The 27,807-nt window shown below is 44.8% G+C and overlaps 1 protein-coding gene across 1 annotated transcript in view; it reads right to left on the reverse strand.

The window, feature by feature from the left end:
• EEF1AKNMT (eEF1A lysine and N-terminal methyltransferase) overlaps positions 1 to 27,670 on the reverse strand; it is a 33,610-nt gene extending 5,940 nt beyond the window's left edge. The window contains exons 1-5 of the mRNA XM_040360125.1: positions 27,452 to 27,670; positions 22,196 to 22,949; positions 19,016 to 19,215; positions 16,768 to 16,963; positions 3,097 to 3,249 (exon numbers count right to left, since the gene is read on the reverse strand). Coding sequence (XP_040216059.1) covers positions 3,097 to 3,249; positions 16,768 to 16,963; positions 19,016 to 19,215; positions 22,196 to 22,949; positions 27,452 to 27,604 — 1,456 coding nt within the window. The 5' untranslated portion in view covers positions 27,605 to 27,670. The remainder of the gene's footprint in view (positions 1 to 3,096; positions 3,250 to 16,767; positions 16,964 to 19,015; positions 19,216 to 22,195; positions 22,950 to 27,451) is intronic.
• Positions 27,671 to 27,807: the final 137 nt, after the last annotated feature.

The following is a 27,807-nucleotide window of genomic DNA, read 5'->3' on the forward strand; positions in this document are numbered from 1 at the left end:
TGTACATTAAAACAACATAGATTGTGTGCTCATGCTTGGTAAAAGCCATGTTTCAAAATCTCGCATTTTGAATTTACGGTAAAGAGCAGGGTCGTTTAATACAGACCGGAAAACCATATACCAACACGGACAGCCTGCATTCATAAAGTACTGCTTATCAATCAATTATGTAGAGCACGCCTGGACAACCAATAAGAAATAAGTTGACATGTATTAGACCAAGGTAAACTTTACATGGTTTCTTTGTGTCTCATCACACCACTGCTTTTTGCACTGTTCTACTTTATTAGGCCTCAAGTTTAAAAAAAAATATGAAAATCTAATTAACAGTTAAAGCATAAGTTTGAGGTGCTCACATCTATGCTGCAAAAGCAAGTGCATTCCTGTGAACCACAAGAGAAGTATGGCCAAAAAGCTTTGGCAATATTTTTATTTTAAAATTATAAAGAAAGAAACCAGTTTAACCCCTGAAGCTTTTCTTTGATTTCTACAAATTGCAGCAGAAGAAAATACCTCTGATGAAGTCACGTGTCGTGACGTAACGCGTAAGGCCCCCGCTAGACGTGACCGGAAGTGACGTGACATCCAGTCCACACAGCCGGAACTTTGTTTTCACGCTTGATCGTTTATGCTTCTGGTTTAAGCATAACACTTGTTTATTTTATTTAAATTTTTTGAACTGCATTAAAACTTTTCGGACGTACTTCACCATTGCAGCCTTTCTCATTATTTTTGGGGATACCCTTTGTGTATATGTACACGGAGCCTCCATTTTGGTGAAGACCAAAGCCGTACACACAGGGAGAAGGACGCTGTCTCTGGCTTTCACTCCAGTCGAGGATCCACAGGACCATAGCCGCTCATTCAGTGGGGAGGAAGTCGGGGAGGAACTTTGTCTCTGGGACACATCCCATCCGAGGATTGATCATGCTGTTTTCCCATGATAGGGAGGTAAGCGCTCTGTGAGCCCAGCTGTACCAGAGGATTGTCTTATTATCTGCATATCACCTGTATACGGATTCACGGCTATATTTTTAGTATTTGGCACATCCCTTCACACAACGTTTCACTATCACAGTGATTGTCACACATGGACTTGTCACATTTGTGCACTTATTTCCTCTTAGTCTAGAGGATTGATTTCTTTTACGTTTTAATGTGCACCATTCAGTAATTTTTGCGCTCATCACCCACTTTATTCAGAAGAAAAAGTGTACCCTCCTATCGGTGTGATTGTGACCAGCCACACATTCCTCCATCCATCTGCAAACCAAATAAAAATAATTGGGTGCTGCTCAGGTTATAATGGAACGCTGGTCCTGTGCCCACCGACGTGAGTGCCAGCCAAGGAAGGAGCTGGTCTATGCATCAAACATTGTGTATGCAAAAAGGATGTCCCAGAGGCCGCACATCAAAACAGACCTATTGTAGGGAAGTGCATGGTAGTCTGAGCCTGGCTACTCCCCCAACGCATTTCACTCCACCCCTCGAAGCTTAAAGTGGATGTAAAGTCAGAAGTTTTTTTTATCTTAACGCATTTTATGCATTAAGATAAAAAAAATCATCTGTGTGCAGCAGCCACCAGCGATCAGAGATGTTGTAGGATTGTCTCGGCTGCCCGGGACTCCCCTCCTCATTCGTTCAAACAGCAGCGCGGCGCCTTTGGCTCTCACTGCTGTCAAAGTCAGTCAACCAGCCAATGAGGAGAGAAAGGGTGCGGGGCCTGGCCTGATTGGATACACGAAGCTTCAGCTCGGATGCCTCTCATAGCAAGCTACTTGCGGTGGGGGCACTTGTCAGGATGGAGGGGCCATGAGAGCCAAAGCGGGACACGAGAAGAGGAGGATTCAGGCTGCCCTGTGCAAATCTACTGCACAGAGCAGGCAAGTATAACATGTTTATTATTTTACAAAAAACAAAACTTTACAAATCATTTTAATTATGGGTAGCCACGCTCCCAGGACATTCCCAGATATCTGACATCATTCATTGGGTTCCTATGGAGTCTCCTCCAGTCCAAAAGCACTCTGAACTTATGCCTACCCAGTCAGCAGCAGTGTTGCACAATCCGCAGACTGGATGCCTCTGCTACTGGGTTCCCTGGAAGTCCCGATTTTGTATTCTATATAAATGCCATATTTTTATGCTGCACTAAGATGGCACCCTTTGTATTTTTATAGATACACTAACAAATTAAAGTCATGACAACAAACTCCAGTTAACACTTTATAAGCAGTTACAGCAACTGTTCTTTTTTTTACTTTTGGGATAAATGTTTTACATAAATAAAACAGATCTTTGTAAGTAACCTTGGCAGTGGTAAATGGTTTGTCTCAGCCCTCTAACTGCTTTATCTGCATAAGATATTGTTCTTTTGAAAAACAACAGACTTGCTGGCCAGATTACACAGAAGAAAGCCTAAAATTAAAACAAATGCAGCCATCACATCTAAGAATTGATCATTTGCAATGTAATAAATGGGTTCAATATGGCTTTAATATCATTTACCAAAGGCTGTGTCATTCCTAGGGGTGCAACGGATCGTCACCGATCCGTGATCCGAACGGGTCACCCTGTTCGGATCGGCACACCACGCGATCCGCTGGGCGCTCCGGAGCCTCGGCCGTAGGAAAGTCCCGGCTTAGGCCTAGCTCCGGAGCGGCGGCCATCTTGCTCCACCCCTGTGTGCTTGTCAGAGCACAGCGTGACACGCCTCCCCGCGCTCACTACAGACCCGGAGCTGCCTGCAGACATGTGGAGACAGCGTCGGTGAGCTCTGCACCTGCAGGTAGGAGCTACACCATCACTTGGGGAGCATGTCTGTACACCAGGGTGGAGGGGGGTGACACCAGGGTGGAGGGGGGTGCATAGTGATTAGGTGGGTGTAACAAGATTTGTCTTTTTTTTTTTAAAAATTTGCTGATCCGAGGATCGATCCGATCTGTGACTCCTGATCCGAGGATCGATCCGATCCGTGATTTTTTTGATCCGTTGCACCCCTAGTCATTCCACAAAGTGCAAGATGAAAAACAAGATAAAAAACAAACTCCCAGTTTTCAGCATAAGTGTGTCAATCGCAATAAATGAAAGCAATACCTGGAAGTACTCCTGGATTGCGGAGGAGTGCCAGTCCCGAGATCATTACTTTATGATGTTCACAGCACAAGTAGCTTTTGTCAATAATAAGTGACGACGGAGTCTCTCCCTTGTCTGCTGGCGGGGGTTTCTTTTTTTTCTTCTTTTTTAGACCTAGCAGAAAGGGGAAAAAAAAATATTATACAGTTACAGTATGTGTCAGTAATCAGAAAAAAATGAATGCCAATAAAAAAATATATTATAATAATAATAGTGTTTTAATGCTGCCACCCCTTTAACCTACTGGCTGTAGGGTCTGCCCTACGATTGCCAGGTGCAAAGATAACCTTGAAAAAAAAATGGCTATCCAATGAGAATATATTTACTAGTTGGTGGTCTAGTAGTACAAATACTTAAGACCTCTTTCACACTGGGGCACTTTGCAGTCGCTATAATGCTAAAAAGCCCCAAAGGGCATTCACACTGGACAATAATTGTTGGTAGTGATCTTGCGCTTAACCTCTTTACCACCGCGCTATAGACAAAAGACGTCTACAGCGCGGTGGAGTTATTCTGGGAGGACATCCTCCCAGAATCCTTCACTCGCGCGCCCCCCTACTCTGCAATACCATCAATACTCTGCAATACCCCCATACTCTGCAATACCCCCCCATACGCTGCAATAACCCCCCAATACCCGCTAATATGACAGAAACAAGATTTTTTTATTTTTATTTTTACAGAATTTTCAGTGTTTTTTTCTTTTATAGCGCAAAAAAAAACCCCAGAGGTGATCAAATACCACCAAAAGAAAGCTCTATTTGTGGGGAAAAAAGGACAAAAATTGCAGATGGGTACAATGTTGTATGACTGAGTAATTGTCATTCAAATTGTGTGAGCACCGAAAGCTGAAAATTGGTCTGGTTAGGAAGGGGGTTTAAGTGCCCAGTGGTCAAGAGGTTAAGAAATAAAAAATACAAAAACGTGCAAACGGCATGAAAGTGACTAAGTGCTGTGCCTGAATTACAATAAAATCATAAATTATACAAATATGTGAACCAATAGATGATCAGCAAATAGATTATCAGCAAATGTATACAACATGAATATGTGATCAATAATCCCAAAGTGCACAAAGTCGCAAAAAAGTGCAAAGTGCAAATCGTGCAAAACTGCAAATTGTGCAAAAATGCCAAAATTGATTTAGCCGAGTGTGAAGAATGGTTCAATATAACAATACATGGTAAGAGAATGCAGGGTGTGATAAAGTTCTGTTTAAATGAATGATGGGAACAAACAGGATCAATCTTCCAATATATCAATAATCTTGATGGAGATGTTTCCTTAATTGCAGTATTGAACCATACTCTGTGTCCTCCACCAGTCTCTCAGAACTCTCACCTCACTGCCAAAAGATCTTAAGCACATCAACTTATTCCCTTATCGCCAGTCTTCTCTGCTGCAAATGTCGTAGCCACTGCGATATGTTCACTATTCGGCTCCTCTATCCCTTATAGTAGCACTATAACAGCAAAGGGGGGGGGGGGACTCCAGCCCATACCCAGGGTATAAAGAAAGGAGGAGAGGAGGCTCCAATAGTGTAGTATAAAAATGAACCTTTAATAGTTACACACATAAAAATGGATTCTTACAATGTATAAAGAAAGAGAGAGCTTGTAAGGTTTAAATGCAGCGAGATGCGCTGTCTTACGGTTCCCTTCACTCCATCCGATCTGCAGTAGCCTCTGTATCCCTACGACGTTACGTCACGTACCTCGTGACTTCCTCAGGGGAACCTGATTGGTTGCTGAGGCATCCTAATTATACCGTCCTAAAACCAAAAGTCTACGATCCGCCATTTTCGTAAACAAATAGTATGGGCGCCGCCATTTTCCATAGGATCCAGGAAATGGCAGGCAGCTCCATTTTGCTGAAGTCTTGTTTATCCATATCAGTGGACATTTATTTATAGTAATATCATCCTGTATTAGTATCATTGTGGATGGCTAAGCAGCTGTGTTATTATCCCTATTCTGTAAATTCACACAGCGGGCTGACTATGTTCTAGTAAAGCATACAGGACTGTCCCACCAGCCATGGAAGTCACCCATATGGTATTCCCACTATTACTCCACATTGTTGACATTAACAGGCTAGTATGAACAATAATTAAATGTGGACGATTTCAATAAAATAATATAAATAAACCCAAATATTAGAGCAATTAAAAATGGAATAAAATGAAATAAAATTAAATTAAAATGACAGACTCAATATACCCAGATTTACCTCTTATAATATACATGCCACCACATATCATGGAATAGCGCAGGGACAGTAAGTAGGATAGAGATATAAATGTATAAATAAAATCACAACCTCACTATATAATTCTAGATGGTAATGTTACTAGCCTAGAACATAGAGTATAAAAATAGGTCTACTTTAAAACCATAGTGGGCTCAAATAAACGGATTAAAAATTGCTTAAAAAGCAGTTTGAAACAAACTATACATTCATTCCTCCCGGTGTTAGAGTATTAAGAGTGTATATCCACCGGGAATCTTTTTGGCCAATATCCCTAATTTTATGACTACCTCTCCATGAGGCCTTATGTTTTTTAATACCCCAAAACTGTAGTTGTGATGGATCTTGGTTGTGAAATAGTGCAAAATGTTGCGATACATTTGCTTCTGAAAGCCTTTGCATATATTCTGAATATGTTCTTTTATTCTTACTTTGAGGGCTCTTTTTGTCCTGCCCACATACTGAAGTTTGCAGCTGCATTGCAATATGTATATTACTCCCCCAGTGTGGCATCCTAAAAAATGTCGCTAATGGTATGTGTTTGTCCAGTGTTGGTTCCAATAAAATCAGTTCTCTTTCCCTGTAGTTTTTTAGCATGTTGACACGCATAGCAATTTCTGCAAGGGAAAAAACCTTTTCCATTGAAGAAATGACCAGTTACACTTACCGGTAGCTGGATTTCTACGATGTCTTACAGGACGGCACGCTGAGAGTAGACTGGCCACCTGACAGGAAACACAATCAAAAAAAAGAGGTTAAAAGGCCCCACCCTTCCCGTGTGCCTCAGTTTGTAGATAAGTAACCGCTATTAGAACACGGTCCTAGGACCTAACAAAAAAATAACTCCGAATAGCAGTAAATAACAGGGAGGGAAGTAGGCCTGCCGTCCTGTAAGACATCGTAGAAATCCAGCTACCGGTAAGTGTAACTGGTCATTTCTCCCTCGTCTTCCAGGACGGCACGCTGAGAGAAAAACAAGCAATCTTCGGGCCTACCTTAGGGCGGGACCACCGTCTGTAGGACCTTCCTACCAAACATCAGATCTTGCGGTGACAGCAGTTCGACTCTGTAATGTCTGACGAACGTATTCTGGCTTGACCAGGTCGCCGCTTTACATATTTGTTCTATGGAAGCTCCTGCTCTTTCTGCCCAGGAGGCTGCCAGTGATCGGGTGGAATGGGCTTTGATAACAGGAACTGGTCTACCCGCTAAGGTGTAGGATAAAGAGATAGCCTGCCTGATCCATCTGGATATAGAAGCTTTCGTTGCCTGCTGACCCTTTTTCTGACCAGAAAAATTAACCAAAAGATGAGGGGAATTCCTAAACTCACTTACCCTCTCTAAATAAATCAAAAGACAACGTCTTACGTCCAAGCAATGAAAAGTAGCCTCCTTCTCATTCTTGGGATCTGCGCAAAACGAAGGGAGGACTACCTCCTGGGATCTGTGGAATTTAGTTGCCACTTTGGGCAGGTACAGAGGATCCTGACTCAGTACCACCCTGTCTTCAAAAACCCGAAGAAAGGGTTCCTTAATGGAAAAAGCATGCATGTCTCCAACTCTTTTGGCAGACGTGATAGCCAACAAAAAAGTAAATTTAAAAGAAAGTAATTTAATTGGAATACTATCTATAGGTTCGAATGGTGCCTTAGATAGCTGATTCAAGACTAGGGAGAGGTCCCAAGGGGGAACTCTAGACACTTTTATAGGGGAAAGTCTGTCCCTAGCTGTCAGAAACCTCCTAATAAGAGGATCCCCAGAAAGGCTCCTGTCCAAAAAATAGGACAAGGCCGTAACTTGGACTCTCAAGGTCTTAGTGGCTAAGCCTAGTTCCACCCCATCCTGGAGAAAATCCAGGATGACGGGGATGTCAGGGTAGGAGATCTGTTTCGCGGAGCACCAGCGCGAAAAGACCCCCCAAATTCTTGCATAGATGAGTCTGGTGACTTTCTTGCGACTAGCCAACAGGGTTCCTATCACCTTTTCCGAACAGCCTCTCTGCTGCAGGTTCCACCTCTCAAGAGCCATGCCGTCAGGCTGAAGAATTCTGGGTTCGGATGAGAGACCGGCCCCTGCCGCAGAAGACCCGCCCGGGGAGGGAGAGGAAGCGGGGGAGCTAGAGCCCAATGTTTCAGGGTGGGGAACCAGGACCTCTTGGGCCAACAAGGAGCGATTAAAATCAGGTTGGTGTCTGAGGCGTTCAATTTTTGCAGAACCCTTGGGATGAGATTCAAGGGAGGAAAGGCGTAGGCCAACCGGAATCTCCAGGGTTGAGCCAACGCATCCACCCCCAGTGAACCCTGCTCTCGGGAGAGGGAAAAGAACCTGTTCACCTTTTTGTTCCCCTTGCACGCAAAGAGGTCTACTTCTGGGCGACCGAGCTGTTGGCAAACCCAGCTGAAGGTCTCCGGGCATAATTCCCATTCCCCCTGAAGGATGGGCTGGCGGCTCAGAAAATCGGCCTCCAGATTGAGGGTCCCTCTTATATGGACCGCTAGAAGAGAGGGCACCCTCTGTTCTATCCAACTTAGGATCCTCAGGGAGAGGGCTAGGAGAGAGTGTGACCTGGTGCCCCCCTGCCGGTTGAGAAAGGCGATCGTAGTCGCGTTGTCGGAGAGGACTAGGACCTCTCGGCCCTGAATTCTCTCCTCGAAGGCTTCTAGAGCCTCCCCAACCGCCAATAACTCCCGGTAGTTGGAAGACGCCCGCCTTTGCTGGGGATTCCAAGAACCCTGGACTCGAAGTTCCTCCGTATGGGCTCCCCACCCCCAGCTGCTGGCATCTGTAGTGACTTTGATCGGGTTGACCTGACTCCACAGACGACCCTTTAAAAGGTTCTGGGGAAACAGCCACCACTGTAAGGTGTCTTTTACTGGAACCGGGATACTGACCCTGGTATCCAACGTCTCTTCCGTTCCCCCCCAAGATGAGAGAAGGAAGGCCTGCAGGGGCCTTGAGTGGAGTTGTGCCCAAGGAACTGCCGGGATGCACGAAGTCATCCGTCCCAACAACCTCATGATTTCTCTGAAAGAGGAATCTACAGCCGCTACTAGGGACCTGACCGCTGTCATAAGACCCTGTGCTTTGTCTTGGGATAAGACAAGCTTCCTTTCTAGGGAGTCTATAAGAAACCCTAGGTACATCTTCCTTTGTTCTGGAAGGAGAGAAGACTTCTCCTTGTTCACGATCCAACCAAGGGATTCCAGGGTGGTTATGACAGTGGCCAGGTCCAGAAGGAGCTGATCCCGACTCAGGTTGAAGAGCAAAAGGTCGTCCAAGTAAGGGACGAGGGAGATCCCCTTTAAATGTAGAAAAGCCATCACCTCTGCCAGGACCTTCGTAAACACCCTCGGACTGGAAGCCAGTCCGAAGGGGAGGGCCGAGAACTGCCAGTGCTGAACTCCTTGGGCAGAGGTGAGGGCGAATCTGAGGAATCTCTGGTGATCCGGACAAATAGGAACGTGAAGGTAAGCATCCCTCAAGTCTATTGTCACCATGAACACGCCTTCTAACAAGAGGCCCCTGAGACTGTAAACATTCTCCATACGAAATTTTTTGTATTGAAGATGAACGTTTAGGGGTCTGAGATTGATGATCAATCTGAATTTCCCGAGTGGTTTGGGAACGACAAAAATATGGGAGTATACCCCCTGGCCCTCTTGATTTGGAGGGACTGGGACTATGACTCCCTGTTCGGCCAGGCTGGCAACGTTCTGGGAAAGTCCAGCGGCTTTGCGGGGATCGTCTGGTAGGTGTGTGAGGAGAAAAGTGGGGGGAGGAAACTGGCGGAATTCTAGCCTGTAACCTTCCCTGATGATCTGAAGGACGTGAGGACTCCTGGTTATCTCCTCCCAAGCGGGAAGGAACCTGGAGAGCCTGCCCCCTACCCTCTCGTCACTTGGGATCCTTTTCACCAGGCTTGGGGCTGGAAAAAAGGATCCCACTCTTTGGCTTATCCTTTCCAAACCCCCAGCGCCTGCCGGGCGCCGATTTCTTTCCTGGGGGGGGGGGTTTTCCTCTGGTTGGGACGAAAAAACTTCCCCCTATTTGCTCTAGGTCTGGAGGGAAATTTATTTCCTTTTTCAGAGGATCTCGCTAGGGCCTGATCTAATGCGGTGCCGAACAGGAGGGAACCCTCAAACGGAATCGCACAGAAGCGGTTTTTTGACGCAAGGTCGCCCCTCCAAGTTTTCAGCCAGACAGCTCTCCTAGAAGCATTGATAAGTGCTCCAGTCTTGGCTGAAGCGCGAACCGTCTCAATAGCTGCGTCTGCCAAATAGGCTACCGCACTGCCGATCACCTGGAGGGACTCTTGAGTTTCTCTAGACTTGGAAGAACTTGCTAGATGATCTAACAGCCTGGAAGTCCAAGCGGCAGTGTTCCTTGCGACGCATGCTGAAGCTAACGCAGGACCCAAAGCGGCTGCATTGGCTTCCCAGGCTCTACGGAGGGAGGTATCAGCACGCCTATCCATGGCATCCCTTAAACTCCCTGCATCCTCAAAAGAGAGATCGGATTGTCTAGAGACCTGAGCTAAAGATGCGTCAAGACGAGGAACTTTAAAAAAGGTATCTTCCACCTCATCTTTAAAGGGGCAGCGGCGTTTCCAGGTCTTAAACTTGGGAAGTTTCTTTTCTGGCTCAGCCCATTCCCTCCGGATAATATCCTTAGGGATTGATGCACTGGGATAGTCTTAGACTGAGGCTTAATTAAACCCAAATACATCCTGTCCTGGGCTGAAACCTGCTCCGCTGGATGTTGGATCTGCTCAGAGGCGTAAATGGCTGCGAGAAGACCCTCCATATCATCTGCGGAAAATATATATTTTCCAGACCTGGCATCCTCGTCCTCTTCCTCCGCCTGGCTTTCCACCAGGCCCTCGTCCTGAAGAGTGACCTCAGAATCCTCGGAGTCAGAGGAAGGAGCCTTCCTAGTTCGCTGGCGGGCCAGCCGCGCAGAAGTGGATCCCTCCTGAGACGAAGGACCAGGCACAGGGGGATCAGACTCCCTACTTTTCAAGGAAGATTTAAAATCCTTGAGAGTGGCGAGCATTTCCGACTGCACAGAGAGAAAATCCTTCATGATTCTCTTTGGTCTCTTTCCCAGCTAGTTTAAGGATACACTTGGAGCAAAAGGGTTTGTTATAGTCTGTCGGGAGCTTATCATTACAATTCCCACATTTCTTAATTTTTTTAAGGGGCTTAGAAGATCTACTGGCTTCCCCCTGGGCAGAAGGGTCCTCTCCTAAAACATAATGTAAAATAGAAAGGCCCATTAGCAACATACTCTCACAGCTGAGGGTTTACAACAAGAGGGGGGGGGGGGGGGGGAACTCCCCACCCCCGAACACAAGGAGGACTCACCCCGGGTGGACTCCTCAGCAGCCAGGTCTGTCAGACGGTCCTCCATGATGAGGGCGCCCGGCCCTTCTCTCTCCCCGGCTGCGTGTTGCTCTGCCTCTGCTGTGCAGCGAAATGTGGCATCCGTCGGTGGAGGCCGCCATCTTGTAGGGGCGGAGTGACGTCACGCCGTCGTGCGCGTCATCAATACGCGCCCAGCAAGTGACGGCGCCGCTCGGAGCGGCGCCCAGCCCAGCCGACACCACGCTGCAGAGGGGAAGTCTCCCTGTAAGGTAGGAGGGAAGACGGGGGGGGGGGAGAGAGGAACGGCCGCCTCAGAGCACTAGGGAAGCCCTGCTAGCTAGGAGGCTCTGGCGTCCAGGGAGGCACTCTTCTTAGTTAGCACTTTCAGCCTCCCTAGACCAAAAAGAAGGGATACCCCCCCGGGAAAGTGCAAGCACCTTGACCGGACCCAAAAGCACCCAGTACCTGTGGTCTAGACTCCGGGGGGGGGACCACCAGCCCCAGGCCTTAGGTCAGGAAAAATAAAAAACTGTTTCGCTGTAGGGGAAACACAATCAGAAACTGAGGCACACGGGAAGGGTGGGGCCTTTTAACCTCTTTTTTTTTATTGTGTTTCCTGTCAGGTGGCCAGTCTACTCTCAGCGTGCCGTCCTGGAAGACGAGGGAGAGAGTATAGCTCTGTTTTGGTGGTGATACTACTACGGATTTAACAATCACGTCCCTCAGGGTGGGAGCTCTCTTATAGATAATTTTAGGTTCATCTGGTAGGATGTGTTTGAGGTCTTTATCTTTAAGTATATGCCAATGTCGTTCTATTAATTTGGCTACCTCTTTGTGTTGTACGTTGAAATCTAAGATAAGACATGGGTAATCTTGCTAATTTTGGGGATTTTTCTTTATTTTGTAGCATGACATTCCTGTCCATCTCATGTACTTCTTGTATTCGATCTTGTAGCCAGGAACGATCATATCCCTTTTCTTAAAATCTTTTACCTATGTGTTGGGCCTGTTCTTTAAAGTCTTCTTCCTTACTGCAGTTCCTTTTTAGTCTTATAAATTGTCCCTTTGGGATGTTATAAAGCCACCGCTTGTGGTGGCAGCTTTCCAAGGATAGTTGGTGTCTACTAGGGTTGTCCCGATACCGATACTAGTATCGGGACCGATACCAAGCATTTACCCGAGTACTTGTACTCGGGCAAATGCTCCCAATGCTTCACCCGATTCTTATACTGTCGGCGGTGATCAGTGCGTGGGGAAGTTACAAGCACCGATCACCGCTGTATAGATTTAAAATTAATTTCTCCGCTTCTCTCTACACCCCTCCCCCCACGCGGCTTTCAGCTGCTTTAAAATCAGCGGTGATCGGTGCTTGTAACTCCCCCACACACGATCACTGCTGACTGTCCCGTGTCCTCCTCCAGCCCCCCTCCGTTTTGCTGCAGTCTGTCTCCCTCCATGTATCCCGCCGTGTATCCCATGTATGCCGCCATGTATCCCGTGTATGCCGCCGTGTATCCTGCCGTGTTTCTCTCCCCTTCCGTGCTCCTCCTCCACCCGCATGAAATGTCAGGATGGAGAGCGGGGTAGGAGCCGGTAAATCTGGCTCCTTACTGCTCCGAATGGACAGAGTCAGTGATCACTGACTCTGTCCATTCACATAACTGAAACATTGTAACCTGCGTTTACAAATGTTTCAGTTTATGAATGAAGAGAAGACGCGGCCTTCTCTCCTTTCATTTTCAGCTCAGCTGATGCTGCTGAGAAAGGGACAGGGGAACAGGTTTGGTGGTAATTTTGTTTCCCTCAATGGACAATGACAGATCCAAAAAGTCAACCGACTTTTCATCAATTTTACATACTAGTCGGATGTTATCATTATCATTTAGTTTCTCCAAAAATGCTTCTAGATGTTCTCTACTACCATTCCATACTATGAGGTCATCGATGTAGCGTTTGTATAGAGTTAATTCTGGTGGTGGTTCCCGATATACTGCCTGTTCCTCCCACTGTGCCATGAAGGCATTTGCAACACTCGGGGCAAATTTTGCTCCCATGGCAATGCCTACTGCTTGTTTATAATATGTTTGATCATGCCAGAAGTAATTAAACTTAAGGGCAAAAATCCAAGCATTTTATGAGAAACTTTCTTTGTTTGCATAGTAGGTGGCTATGATTTTTTTTTAAAAGCCATTTGGTGGCATGGCAGGCATCATGGTGTTGAACAATAGTGTAGAGAGATGTAACATCTGCCGTAGCTAGCAAAGTGCGGCCCTCTAGTACTGGAACAGTCTCAATTAGTTGGAGGATGTGCTTAGTGTCCTTGAGGTATACTCGTGTCCCTTGGACTGCTGGTTGAATATAGTAATCTATATACTGTCCAAGTCTATATGTCAAAGAGTCTAGGTTTACAATCGGCATTCCCGGTGGGTTGTCTGTTTTTGTGTATCTTGGGGACAGTATATATTATTGGGATCCTGCATGTTTCTGGTATGAGATAATGGGATTCTTTTGTATTGAGAATATCTTTTTTCAATCCCAAATTAAAAAGTCGTTTTAATTCCTTTTTATATTTCTCAGTGGGATTGCCCAAAAGTTTCACATAGGTGTTTTCTTCTTGTAAATGTCTCTCAATTTACTGATTTACTGTACTGTTCCTTGGCTTGTATTACTACTGCTCCGCCCTCCGGATCACTATATCCTTTCTTTCGGTCAGTGTTTGTATTCATTTCTTTATATGAATGGGATCATATTTTTTCCTCACTTCCAGAGCTTCTAAATCTTGTAAAACCAACGTTTTAAAAACCTCAATATATGTTGTCCATCTGATATTTGTGGAATATATACCGAATTGTTCCTTAAAGTGCTATATTTCCTTGAGGGTCCATATTCATACTTCGTTTCGGGAAAGAGTTATTCATAAAATATTTCTTTATGTTGATTTTTCTGATATATTTTTTGATTCCTATGTATGTATTGAACTTATTCAGATTTCTAACTGGAGCATGTTAAACCCCAATCAAGAACCGCAAGTTCTTCGGTGGTTAGAACAATACCACTGAGATTCACCACGTTATCTCCTAGTATGCTCTTTTTCTTTTGGACTCTTTCCTGCTCGGTTTCCTCTCTTTGTTCTATGTTTGATCTTGGTCCATTCTCCTGTGTGAATGGTTGGGATCTTGTGGTTGTCTCTGGGGAGAGTGATCCCTCCTCTCCCTGTCTACAAAAGGGCGTTGTGAATCTTAGTGTGGATATTGTTGTTGGTAATTGTGCTGGTATTGATCTTGATAGTTCCTAATAGGATCAAATCTATTCGAAGTGGCTATCTGAGTCCTATTGTACTGGCCATAATATTCCTGTGATGGCGGTGGATCTCTATAGTCTCTGTAGCCACCATTTTGTTCTTGCCACACCCTGCATTCTCTTACCATTTATTGTTATATTGAACCATTCTTCACACTTGGCGAAAAAAAAATTGGCTTTTTTTGTAAATTTTTGCACGATTTGCAATTTTGCGACTTTGTGCACTTTGGGATTATTGATCAAATATTCATGTTGTATACATTTGCTGATAATCTATTTGCTGATCATCTATTGGTTCACATATTTGTATCATTTATGATTTTATTGTAATTCAGGCACAGCACTTAGTCACTTTCTTGCAGTTTGCACGTTTTTGTATTTTTATTTCTTAAGCGCAAGATCACTACCAACAATTATTTATCTTTGTGTACAGTGAACACTATCAGATCTAGCAGTTTTTTAGCTCCAGCTTCTTCTTATTCACATATAATCACTAGTAGCACAAAAGACACTACTTCTATTCACACTGGTGCAATAGCAGGACGGTAAAAAAAGACCTGCTAGCAGCATCTTTGGAGCAGCGAAGGAGCGGTGTGTATACCACTCCTCCACCGCTCTTGCCTATTAAAATTAATGGGCACTGCGGCTATGCGCCGCTGCAGCGGCACTTTGCGGTGGTTTTACCCCTTTCTCGGCCACTAGCGGGGGGGGGGGGGTAAAAGCACCCCGCTAGCGGTCGAATAGTGCCACGAAATTGATGGTATAGCGCAGCTAAAAACAGCTGCGCTTTACCGCCGGCGCACCCATCGCCCCAGTGTGAAAGGGGCCTTAGAAAGCAGATGTAGGGAATACCAACTAGAAAAATAATAAAAAGAAGGCAACACAGCAATTTCAATCAAAAATCTTCTGGTATATCTGGGGTACCGAAGGCAGCAGAAGTGCACGGCCCACACTGTATGCTTCTAAGCAATTGGGAGGTTTGGGAATGCCATACTTTAGGAAATATTATATAGTGGCAGAACTAACTCAACTGTAACAACTACATAGCAAACACTATAGGCCAGATTGGGTGTCCTTCGAAGGCCCAGGCTTGTTCCCCACTTGCAATGGACTTGGTACTCTGGACTCCCTCGCCACATCGTAAAGCGATATTTTGCCCTACGCTTTCCCACTCTATTTGTTTATGGGACACGACTTGCAGAATATGGCCTTTATGTTCGTCACACACACCAGCGGCTCCACTCTTTGGCAACCCCTTGTTTCCACCAAGGCTGTAGGCTTTGACTGGTGGTTAACCAAGGGTATTTACCGCATTGGGGACTAAAGAGGGTTACGTCCTCGATCACACTTTGTTAACAGTCTGGATATGCCCTACTCTGAAAATTTGCATCCACAGCAAATTTATAATTTTCTTTAAATTGCTACAGCAATCCAGCCTAGACCTAGCAGTTTGCACCGTGTTTGAAAATAGGTGCATGCAGGAGGTCTCTATGCGGGGGGCATCTCCATGCCATATAAACTATTCTCAAACCCTACAGCCAAGTTGAATTATCAGATGTCCTGGGAGAGGGACCTGGACATTTCTCCTGAGGCAGATGACTGGCACAAATGGAGCACACGGATTCACAAAAGGTATTTTAAAATGTGGCTTTGATTGAGGCTAGCTACAAAGCTCATGCTAGATGGTACCTGGTACCGAAACACCTCTCGAAAAGGCTTGTTGGCCTCCTGCTTTAGAGGATGTGGCAAGATAGGCACGCCTTTACATACATGGTGGACTTGTCCTAAACTGCACCGTTTTTGGATGAGAGTGCACTCTTTTATTCTTTCAGTTACTGCCAATATTATTAAAGATACGAGTGCCCTACTGAATAAACCAGTCTACAATATTCCAAGATGCACACAGACCTTAAATATATTTCAAGTTTCTGGCAGCCAAAAGTGTAAACTAACTTGGATAATGCTAAATGTCTTGCGAGATAAACAACGTCTTTTCGTCAAAATATGGTCTCCTTGGCTTCCCTACTTGCAGGTCCCAGACATAAAGTGCTGATTCCAGGAATGGTTGGCATTAGACTTCAGGACAGACTCGCCTCCTTTTCTTCTCTATGTTTCCCACTTTTTTTCCCCCATTCATCCCATTTTACCCTCTACTCTACTTATTGTTCACAAACAATCGGTAATGGGAGTTGCATTGCCCATAAAAGAATGTATTGTGTTCTGACAATGGAGAGAGTAACTGCAGCCTAAAACATAAGATAACAGTTTGCAGAATATTTCATAAAAGGTATTGCGATATTGTTGTTGTTTAAAGTTTTTAGGATTATGGGTGAATGGAGGAAGGGCCTGTGGGACTACCCCGTGGAGGGCCCCCTCTTCCACCTGCGGGAACTCCGTGGGTTTCCTCTATGCAACCGCCTACGTAATGTTCGGTCCTCAAGTTTACTATTGTGCCTATGTCGGCCACCAAGGTTGACCTGTCTTCTTCGTGAAGCCTCGGTTAAAATTTCTCCCCCCACCCCCTTTGTTTCCTATGTATTTGTATTGTATTGTTAAATGATTTGAGTGTGGCAAGGATTGTTTGCCGCACTATTTTGTGACGTTCATAAAACTTTTTTTAAATAAAGACTATTGGAACAGAAAATTATAAAAAGATAAACATGGAAGCAGCACTAAATTTTTCATCAAATATGATCTAAAATACAAGCATCAGGTCTCTTACCTCTTTGGGTGGCACTTGGCAGTAGTCTGGCCTCCGACTGCACCACATTTTGGTTACTGAGGAATATAAGACGCCTGAAGTAGCTGGTTCCATCCCCTCGGGCATCCTCAACTACATATTCCCCACTCAGTTCACTCTGTCCACGATATTGCACTGTTCGGGTTCCTATGTCTCCTCCAGCTGATAGAAATGGTATCTGAAAAGAATGACCCACTTTAACAGTGCACTAAGGAACTGAAATGGGGATTAAACAGTTGATCGGGAAAATATACAAGTAAGATGAATGTAAAGCATGAGAAATTGATAAAACATTTCTCTGCATTTGCTGAGCAGCCATAGTGTTCTTGGACTGGACAGCCTAGCACCAGACCCCAACTATTGGTGTGGCGTTAGGGCAACCGGCTGACTATTACATTCTGATGATTTTTACAGATGAAAAACGACTTACTGACTCTGTACCTGTTTCCACAATATAGAGGCGAGGAGCAAAGTTGATGTAATGAGTTCTGACAAATATCTCCCTGACTAAATGTAAAAATACTAGCAACTGTGTGCTCTATTAAATATTTTCCTTTCATCCTATAGTAGTACAGACTAATTTTTGCATACCGTATTTTCCGGCGTATAAGACGACCATTGACACCAGAATTACACAGCCAAAAACCGGGGGTCGCCTTAAATGCCGGGTGAAGCAGCTGCCCGATGGATATCAGCCTGCCGGGTGCTCTGTGCTGTATGTATTCAGTATATGCGCCGCTCAGCCAATCCCAGCAGGCGATGCACTCTGTTGATGACTACAGAGCCTGTTAAGCCTGCTCGGATTGGAGTAACAACCTAGTCTGCTTGGATTGGCAGAGGTTGTTACTCCAATCTGAGCAGGCTTAGCAAGCTCTGTAGTCATCAACAGAGTGCATCACCCGCCGGGATTGGCTGAGCGGCACAAACACTGAATACATACAGCTTTACAGAGCACCTGGGGGGCTGATATCCATCTAGTATCTGGCAGCTTCTTCGTTTCTGAACATACGGTAAGGGGGTTGTCTTGTACGTTGACTATAGGCCAAAACCAACGTTTTAAACTGAAAAGTAGAGGGTCGCCTTATACGCCGGCAAATACGGTACGTATTCTAAGAATTAGTATGACAACATTTTTCGAATATACAGCCTACTATAGAGCAGATATCTTATTTCTCTCTCTTTCTCATCTAAAATGATTGGCTCTCACCATATTTTCTATATGCTGTCCGCCATTGCCCAACGTGTAGCACTTTGTCCCATTTCAAATGGTGAGGTAGATTTAGAGCTAGTGTGATGAACAGCACATCCCATCCCTGGCACTAGCACTGCCAAACCACACTGCTTGAAATGAAATAAATGATTAGCGCCAATTGCCCAACACCAGCACACACAGAGGGAGGCATTGTGTCAGCTAGGAAGGAAGGGGTGGGGGGAGGGGTATGTACAAGCGACTCTAGTATAAATTTACAGGCATGCTCACAGCAGATGCAGGTTCAAGCAAGAGAGCTCTGTTCTGCCCTCATGCTCAGTAAAAAGTTATGCAGCGAGAGGGGGCTTGTCAGTGCTCTCCTGCCCTTCTCCAATGATATGCAGAGGACTTTCAGCCCCGCTACACTGTTAAGTTTAAATTACGTCAGTGCTCAACAACAGAAATGCCACAAATTGGGCTTCTGGAAGGGGAGGAGCTGTCAAAGAAAGTATCTCCACAGTAATTCAGTGTTTCTTTGAGGAAGCAAGGATAGTTATTTATAAATGAACCCATAGACCAGCATCTATTTTTTAATTAGACTTAAAGCAGTAGTAAACCCCTGAAGAAAAAAAACCTGCAAAACAATGGAATGTGCTAGTATGCACCACATACTAGCACATTATGAAATACTTACCTTACAATACTTACCTGTCAGCGCTGACATGTTGCCTCGCCGTTTTTTCCAGGGCTGCTGGCTCTGGCACTGTGAGTGGCCAAATCCGCGATGATGTCACTCCCATGCATGCGTGTAGGATTCATACGCCGCTGACGTCAGTGGCTGCATGCGGGGTGAATATCTCCTAAACCGTGTAGGTTCAGGAGATATTTATTTTACCTACAGGTAAGCCTTATTATAGCCTTTCCTGTAGGTAAAAATGTCCAAGCGAAAAAAGAAAAAAAAAAAAATGTCCAAGCCGAGTATACAACCGCTTAAAGATTCCAGATTCAGTGGGTTATAGTGGTGGCAGCACACAACTTTACCTGGTAGTTATCTGGCAATCCTGACGGAGCCAATTCTAGAACTTTAGCAGTTAACTCTGACTGAATAGCTTCCATGTTTTCATACTGCTGATCCCTGTGCAAGGCCACGATTATCAGACGACGGAACCCAACGCTTCCTGCCAATTGTCTCCGTCCAGGTTCAGAACCAAACAACCACTCGGTTTCTCTTCCCTGGGGAACTGGAAAACAGGAATCCAAATGTAACTGACTGCGGTAACAAAAATATATAAATAAAAAAAAGGGTATTCAACTTCCCAGTTATGTTCATCCTTGTTGCATGATTTTTTAAGTCCTGTGGGGGAGGGGTTACTCCTGTGTTTTCTAGCCCTGCCCACAGATCGTGTCTAAAAATTAAGAAAGACTATTTGCTAGGGGCATGAATAAGACATTTCTATAAAATGTCATCCAGTTACAGACTAGATCTGCTTTACTTTGAGAAGCACTACGTATGAAATGATTGTATGGGAATGTCACTGCCCAGTACAAGCTTCCTGATGGTGACATTGGCCAAGCAATTAATTGTGTACTGTGTGTTTCAGTAAGCTTTTTACACTTTTCATTGGACGCATGCGTCAGGGTGACAACGCAGGAGAACCATTCAGCGACTAAAGGGGTTATTTACAAAAGGAAAATCCACATTGCATTACAAGTGAAAACTACAAGTGCAAAGTGCACTTGGAAGTGCAGTCGCTGTAGATCCGAGGGGGACATGCAAGGATAATAAAAACAGCATTTTAGCTTGTACATGATTGGATAATAATATCAGCAGAGCTTCCCCTCATTTCAGATCTACCCCTCAGATTTACAGCGACTGCACTTCCAAGTACACTTTCATTGAAATTTCAAGTGCACTTTGCACTTGTAGTTTGCACTTGCAGTGCAAAGTGGATTTACCTTTGGTAAATAACCCCCATAGTGTTGTCATCCTATAACAGGAATTGCCCGAACAAAACTTTTAGAGCAAGATTACAAGATTTTAGTTAAGTCAAAGTTCTAGAATTAAAATAATATTTAAAATTACATCAAAATGTTAAACAGTATGTATTATTTAAGGGATATTAACTGATTATGTATTTGTTTTCCTATGAAATATTTTGGTTTCAAAACAGACAAAATCATCACAGATGCACAGAAATCGAAACAAATATTGTAGCGTGACTATATGAAGTTAAAGGGGTTGTAAAGGTTAGTTTTTTTTTCACCTTAATGCATCCTATGCATTAAGGTGAAAAAAAAAAAAAAAAAAAAACAACAACTGGCAATGACGCCCCCCCCCCCCAAACCCCCCGTTCTACTCACTTGAGAGTGTTCACCTGCTGCGCTCGCCCCCGACATCCTCTTCTCCACTCCAGTCTGGCCGTTGATTGGCTAAATTGGATGGATTGATAGCAGCGCAGCCATTGGCTCACACTGCTGTCAATCACATCCAAAGACACGGCGCGCCCGGGGGGCGGGTCGAGTGATATAGCCGCTGACTGTATCACGGGAGCGCGCGCCCGCAAGAACCCCCATGGGAGAGAGCTCCCATGAAGTGGGTTAGTTCTTGCGGGGAGGAGCCGAGACAGCCGCCGAGGGACCCCAGATGACCAGGATCGGGGCCACTCTGTGCAGAACGAGCTGCACAGTGGGGTAAATATAACATGTTTGTTACTTTATTTTTTTAAATGGGAACCTTTAGTGTCCATTTAAAGTGCAACTAAAAAGGCAGAACTTATTTGTTTTCATTTTAGGAGTAGGCTAGCGTTACAACTCCTGTCAGAGTTTTTTTTTTTTCCCCCGTCTGTGTCACATAGAGGGATTTTCAAAAGGAAGTGCGAGGAAATCCATTTAAAGTGAGGAAATCCCAGGGTGTCACCAGAACTAGTGCCCCATTGGAAGATTTCCCTCAATTACTGTTCTGATATCAACCCAAAGTTTAGCATTTTATTTTACTTTCGACAAAATGCTAAACAGTACAAATAGAGGGCAATTAAAAAAAAAAAAGCATGCACAACTGGTGTTCTAATTCCTTTCCACTCTATACTTTAAAGTGATTTTATTTTTTTAAATAACAAAGTCTTTACAAACAGGTTTATACTTACTACAATGGAATTGCACAAAGCGGCCCCAAACCTCCTTTTCTCGGGTCCCCCGCTGGTGCTCCTGACTCCTCCTCTTCTCTATCGTGGCAAACCTGCATGCTTGATCTCAAGCCACGCTGCCTGTGTCCATTGACAGCCCCCTGCTCACTTGTCACAAGATTTGACAGACAGCCGTGGGAACCAATGACTCCCGCTGCTCTCAGCAAAGCCTGTGAAAGCGTGGGGAGAGCCACTACAGACAGGGCAACATCGCTGGATCAAACGAGGGCTCAAGTAAGTATTAGGGGGAGTGATGGGGCAATACCTCAACCTAAAAATATTTTAACTTATAGTAAGGAATACATTAAGGTATAAAATGTTTAGGCTTTGCAACCACTAATGGCTCGTTCACAGCATAAGTGCATAAAAACTGACGGGAAAACCGTACAGATTTCACTTGCAGAGACATCAGTTTTAATGCACGTTTCAATTAGTTTTCATGTGCATCAGTTATGTGCCCTGTTCACACCAATGTTGATTTCATATCAGTTGTTTTTCTGTGCAGAAAATGGCATACATGTTGCAGATTCCTGCACAGAAAAAATCTGCACGTTGTGGTGGGAACAGGGTACATAGAGAACCATGGTTTCCTTTGAGCTCTTGCAGGATTAAATTATTAAGAGCCGGTTCACACAGGGGCGGCACGACTTTGGGGGCGACTCGGCAAGGCGATCTTAAGACGACTTCAGAGGCGACTTGCAAAATTACTTCTGTATTGAAGTCAATGCAAGTCGCCCCGAGTCGTCCCCAAAGTCGTACAAGAACCTTTTTCTAAGTCGAAACAACTTGAGTCACTCCCATTGAATAAAGCGGAGCACGACTTGTCAGGCGGCTGAGTCGCCCGACGAGTCGCCCCTGTGTGAACCGGCTCTTACAGAGAAGTGAACAAAAATAAAAAATCAGCAGTAAAATAATTAAATGGTGAAGGAGAATAAGTGTGAACCTAGGCTTAGACGGATGTTTGACTTGGACTTCTTGATATTACACTCAGTGAAAAATTATACAGAAATATTAGAACATAAAAAAACAAAACACGTACTTATAAAAACAGCAAAGTGATTGGCATGAGATAGGCGTACTGTAGGACTATCTACCACATTAAAGGTGTAACGGGTTCTTCCAGAATCTCCATCACACAAGTCTAATGGCACTTCCTGAGAAGTCTGATTTTGGTTCAGGCGGTTACGGATTAGTGCATATTGCTGTCGTTCTTTCACTGCTGCCATTAGTTCATCAGGGCTTGAACAACGCAGAGGCTTGGCGCCCTCCTTATCAGCCATCATTTCCAAGACTTGTGGAAAGCCTGGCATCTGTCGTACCTTTGTCATTACAAATACAAACACTGGTAAAGGAAACTGACTGCCAGACTCATTGCTGCTGCCCTCTGATACTTGATGAACTCGAACCATCCATCCTCCTTGGGAGAACTGATTTACTAGTTTGTCCAAGACGTGGCCTTGAGCCAGAGATACACACAAATATCGTCCACCAAATTGCAAGACACGACCAATTTCAAGCAGCAATTTTGTAGCAGTTTCCAGAGTTTTCTCTTCTGTATCAGGGAGAATGGCATCCAATGTCCCCTTATCCAACACAGCCTGAAAGTGGGAATCAGGAAATGTAGTCTGTGTGGCGTCCATCAATTGGTAGGTCATCAGAGGTCTTTTTTTGCCATTTCGCTCGTTCATCTGACGAATGACCACCTCGCTCACATCAATGTTGGTCAGATTCTGGCATCCAGCATCATATAGCCTTTCACTTAACTCTGAGTTACCACAGCCCACCACTAGCACCTGTGAGAAACAAGATGTACAAATCAGTTATGTAAGCCCTGGTGCAGACCAAGACCTGTTGCCACCTTTTATCTATAAATGAATGCAGTGTACAGTAGGTGGTGAAGGGATCTCTCTTTTTTCTGTAATTAATTCCTCCAACACTTAGTAAAGCTCCCTAGTGAATATATTTAAAGCCAAAGTAGGGAGAGGGTTAAAGCAGAACAAAAGTCAACAAATAAGAACTTCCCAATACTGGCATCTCCTCCTCGGCTTCTTCTGGATGCCAGAACTTCAGCCATCACTTAAATGTACTAATAATATAAAATGAGCCTCACAGGCACAGCTCAGTGTATATTCCAAAGAAGATAGTGATTAATGAAGTACCGTATATACTCGAGTATAAGCCGACCCGAGGCACCTAATTTTACCACAAAAAACTGGGAAAACGTATTGACTCGAGTATAAGCCTAGGGTGTCCATCTGCATGCCTCACTGTGTCCATGTGCATGCCTTACTGTGTTGTCCATGCCTCACTGTGCCCATGACTAGACTGATGTTTAACATGGGAGTCTATGAAAGGGGTGCCCGGCTTTGAAAAATCAGTGCTCCCCGGCCAGACAACAAACCTTGCACACTTGTAGAGGAGAAATGGGGCTACATGTGTGCAAAGTTCCGGGTCCAGGGGACCTATGATCAGCCGGTACCAGGTCCCCAAAATCACCGCAGACATTACTGTTTAAACATGGGAGTCTATGGATGGAGTGCCCGGCTTTGGGGAAAAAAAAAAAAAAAAAAAAAAAAAAAAATCGGTGCTCCCCTGCCGTAGTTCCCCCGGACAACAAACTTTGCACACTTTGCACCCGTACCGGGTCTCCAAAGTCTGGGAAATCAGGCGCAAAAAGGGGACTCGAGTATAAGCCGAGGGGGGCATTTTCAGAACAAAAAAAATGTGCTGAAAAACTTGGCTTATACTCGAGTATATATGGCAAGTTTGTTTTATTGGTTTATCTTCAGAACTTCAACATTAAAAAGGAGAAGTATGACCAAAGCTATTTTGGCCATACTTTTCCGATGGATCTCTGGAGTGCACTTCATTCTGTTTTCAGTTCACAGCTGACGACACAGAGTTTGTCCAGGCTCTGAAAAGATCCTGACTAGGGTTGTCCAGATACCGATACCAGTATCGGTATCGGGACCGATACCGAGTATTTGCGCTAGTACTCGCGCAAATACTCCCGATACCAAAATAGAATACTTTTTTTTTTTTTTTTTGTGACATCGAACACAAATTGGATGGCACCATTGGATGGCACTGATAGGTGGCACTGGCATTGATTGAATGGCACTCATAAATGGATGGCACTGATAGGTGGCACTGGCATTGATTGGGTGGCACTGATGAGATGCACTAATAAGCTGCCTCCCTGCACTGATGCACTAATGGGCACTGATCTGCACTGATAGGTGGCACTGGCTAGCTGCACTTTTGGGCACTGGCACCGATGAGCTGCACTGACAGTGATCACTCCTTCAATGATATGTAGTTTTCCAGTACCGTATGCTAAAAAACGGTCCCACACCATGATGTACCAGTTCTTCATAATTCTAAAGAAAATATCTTTGGTCTGTATTGTGGTTTGAAAACGGTCACATGACATTAAAAAAAAGTATCGGTATTCGGTATCGGCGACTACTTGAAAAAAAGTATCGGTACTTGTACTCGGTCCTAAAAAAGTGGTATCGGGACAACCCTAATCCTGACCATATGGTTGGTATCCACCCAACTAGGGCTGCATCTAACGATTATTTTCATAATCGATTAGTTGGCCGATTATTGTTTCGATTAATCGGATAATCTTAAAAACAAGTGTGGTGTACAATTTAGTTAATATGTAAATAATAAAAAAAAGGCAATTTATTCTTAAATATTAATATGCAGTGGTAAATATAAATAACCAACTACAGTAATTGTAATGCCTTCTATTACCTCCACTTTCTCTGGGTTCAGATGTTGATCTCCCCTGCACAGTCTTTAAAGTGATTTTTTTTTTTAAACAAACTCGTTATACTTACCTGCTCTGTGTAATGGTTTTGCACAGAGCAGCCCAGATCCTCCACTTCTGGGGTCCCTCACAGATGCTTCTGGCTCCTTCTGCCTTCAGAGTGCCCCAATGGCAAGCTGCAAAGTATAGTATAGAGCGCTCGCTATAGCAAGGTAAACAAACTTCTGCCTTTAGAACCACTCACTTCCTGCCCAGGACTACATGTCCCATGAGGCATTGCTCCTCACACTTTCACATTCACAAATTCTCAGGCACTTAGTGACATGTATGGATGGTGTACTGAGCTGTATGTGTGCTGCACTGTATTTCCTGATATGTAAACAAATAATGCATTCTATATGCAGGCTAACTAATCAACTGGCCGATTAATCGATTATGAAAGTAGTTGACAACTATTTTCATAATCGATTAGTTGTCGATTAATCGATTAGTTGCTTCGGCCCTACACCCAACACTGACAGCTGGCTTAGCCTCTCAGTGATCTGCTAAGAGCCTAAACCAGAACCTCTCATCCCCTCCACAGAGCAGCTCTCCAGTGAATGCTGGAGCGGCAGAGCACAGAGCTGGTGACAATCACAGCTCTCTGCTCAAAGCGGAGAGGGAGAACTGAGCGATTAGCAGTGTTTGATCGCTCAGTTCTCAATACAGTGACCCAGTGACCTAGGTGAGTATAAAATGTTTTGTTTTGTTTTTCCCCCAAATCCTGAAATTCTCTTTTAAGTACTCCTGGTGCCAACAATTGACAAACATGACCACTCAAGTGACTCCAAAATCTCAATGAAGACAGGCTGCTTACTTCCAAGATAGGGAAATCTTTAACACAAACAAACAGAAAAAAGAGTATCTTGTCCCCAACAATATTGGTAAAAACAAGATATAAAGGGCATTCTAAGATGTTAATCAATTATACGCTGGGTTCCTCAAATGATAGTAAATGTCAACTCTCGTCTACTCAGATGGTGGCTCTAGACAGTAAATCTTTTGGTCACACTGAATCCGACTTCTAAATTGTCAGACTTCACTTAAAGCCGCACAATTTCAAAGGCACGTGTCTGTGCGACTTCAGGTGCAACTTTCAAGACATCTGTGTAACTCCAATCGGTGCCACTCCAATGCAGTCGGAGTCGCATTGACTTGACCGCTTCCATTTTTTTCTCTTCATACCTATATGTGAAGGGCTGCATTGGTGGGCACGGATACAGTTGTTGGTAATATTTATTTTTATAACTCAATTCTGCATAAAACATTTAAGTGTCATTTCATGAGATTTATGAGGGCATGTTTAGGGGCGAAATTAGGGGTGGGGCAACTGGTGGCAAGTAACCCTTCAGGCCTGGCTAGTAGCTCAGATATATGCTATATGTTAAAAATAACTGTGAAATGCAAAACTCCAGTGGGTGTAACAAGATGTCCGCCTGCCCCCTTTTCCGTGAATCGCTAGTGTGGAGGAGTGTTTGGTGTAGCAAGATGGCGATGTTTCCAATTCTGACAGGTCGCCTAATCTGACGGAACACCGGACCGTGTTTACAGGTCTTCTGTCAAAATAGCCAACTCTTCAAAGTCTCCAACCACGTCGCTTCCAGTTACTCTCCAGCATCAGTAAATAGAGATTTTGATGACTGTTTTGACACTACACCGGCAGCGTATACACTCCCGTACACCAAGGGTGGTCATTTGGACAGAGCAGCGGCTAAAGAGGAAAAAGTTGTTGCCGCCTTGGAAGCGGCCATGTTTTTGGTTATCAGCGGGCGTACCAACAATTAAGGATGAGCTCTGGCGTGTTCGTATAGTACACGTGCAGAGCCCGCCAGGAAGTGTGCACGGCGCTGCACTAATCACAGCCAGGGAGACATTTCACGATGCCTGCAGCCGAGCATGGGGACAATGTCTCCTTGACTGTGATTAGCGCAGCGCTGTGCTCACTTCTATGCGAACACGCCAGAGCTCATCCTTACTAACAATGTCCGCTAATTATATCATGTACTGTTTACACTGTTGGTGTTCTGTCAAAACAGCAAACTTGTCCAAATCTCCAATTACTGATGCTGGAGAGTCACCGGGTAGGAGGTGGAGGAGTTTGCTGTTTTGACAGAACACCAGCACAGGGATTAAGAGGTGTTGTGTACATCGCTATGTTAGCAGTCCCATAGCGGTTAATTGGGATGCAGCGGCTGCATGGACACAACTGCTGCTCCCAATGTGACATTGATGTTGGTAGGGGGATGCAGACCCTGGGTCGGATTGGGGCCGTGTACCCACATGGATGTCACACTGTGATCAGTGGCTGTGTCCGTACAGCCGCTGCTTCCCAATTACCAGCTACAGCCCTGCACAGATTAATACTCCCTGTGTGAACAAGGCCATGCAGATCCATATGACACTGAACACTGGGTTCTGTACAGGAGCCCTAGTAAAGATCTTACAGAAGAGAAGGCACCCTGCCCTCCATGTACACACCTTGTCTTTGGGTTTTATGTATTTGTGCAGCACCCCACACAGCTCCAAGTATCCTCCATACCACTCGAAGGCCCGCTCCCCCCTGCGCCTGAAGAACTGCTCCCAGTACTCGCTGGAGGAGAACTCCTTACTACTCTTCGGTAACAGATTCATCTTCCCACCATCCCTGCCTCTGTCATGCAGCTGTCACATGGAGCACACACTCAACACTTCCGGGTCACAGGTCTCCGCCTCCTCATTGACCACATGCTTCCTATACATTTATTTTCATTAGACAGCTGAGGTGTAGCAAGATGGCGGCGACGAATCGTCACTTCCGTTACAAATTCTGACCGAAAGTGGCGAAACACTGTCTG

This window comes from Rana temporaria, chromosome 7 (assembly GCF_905171775.1).
Source record: "Rana temporaria chromosome 7, aRanTem1.1, whole genome shotgun sequence".
Classification (NCBI taxonomy): domain Eukaryota; kingdom Metazoa; phylum Chordata; class Amphibia; order Anura; family Ranidae; genus Rana; species Rana temporaria.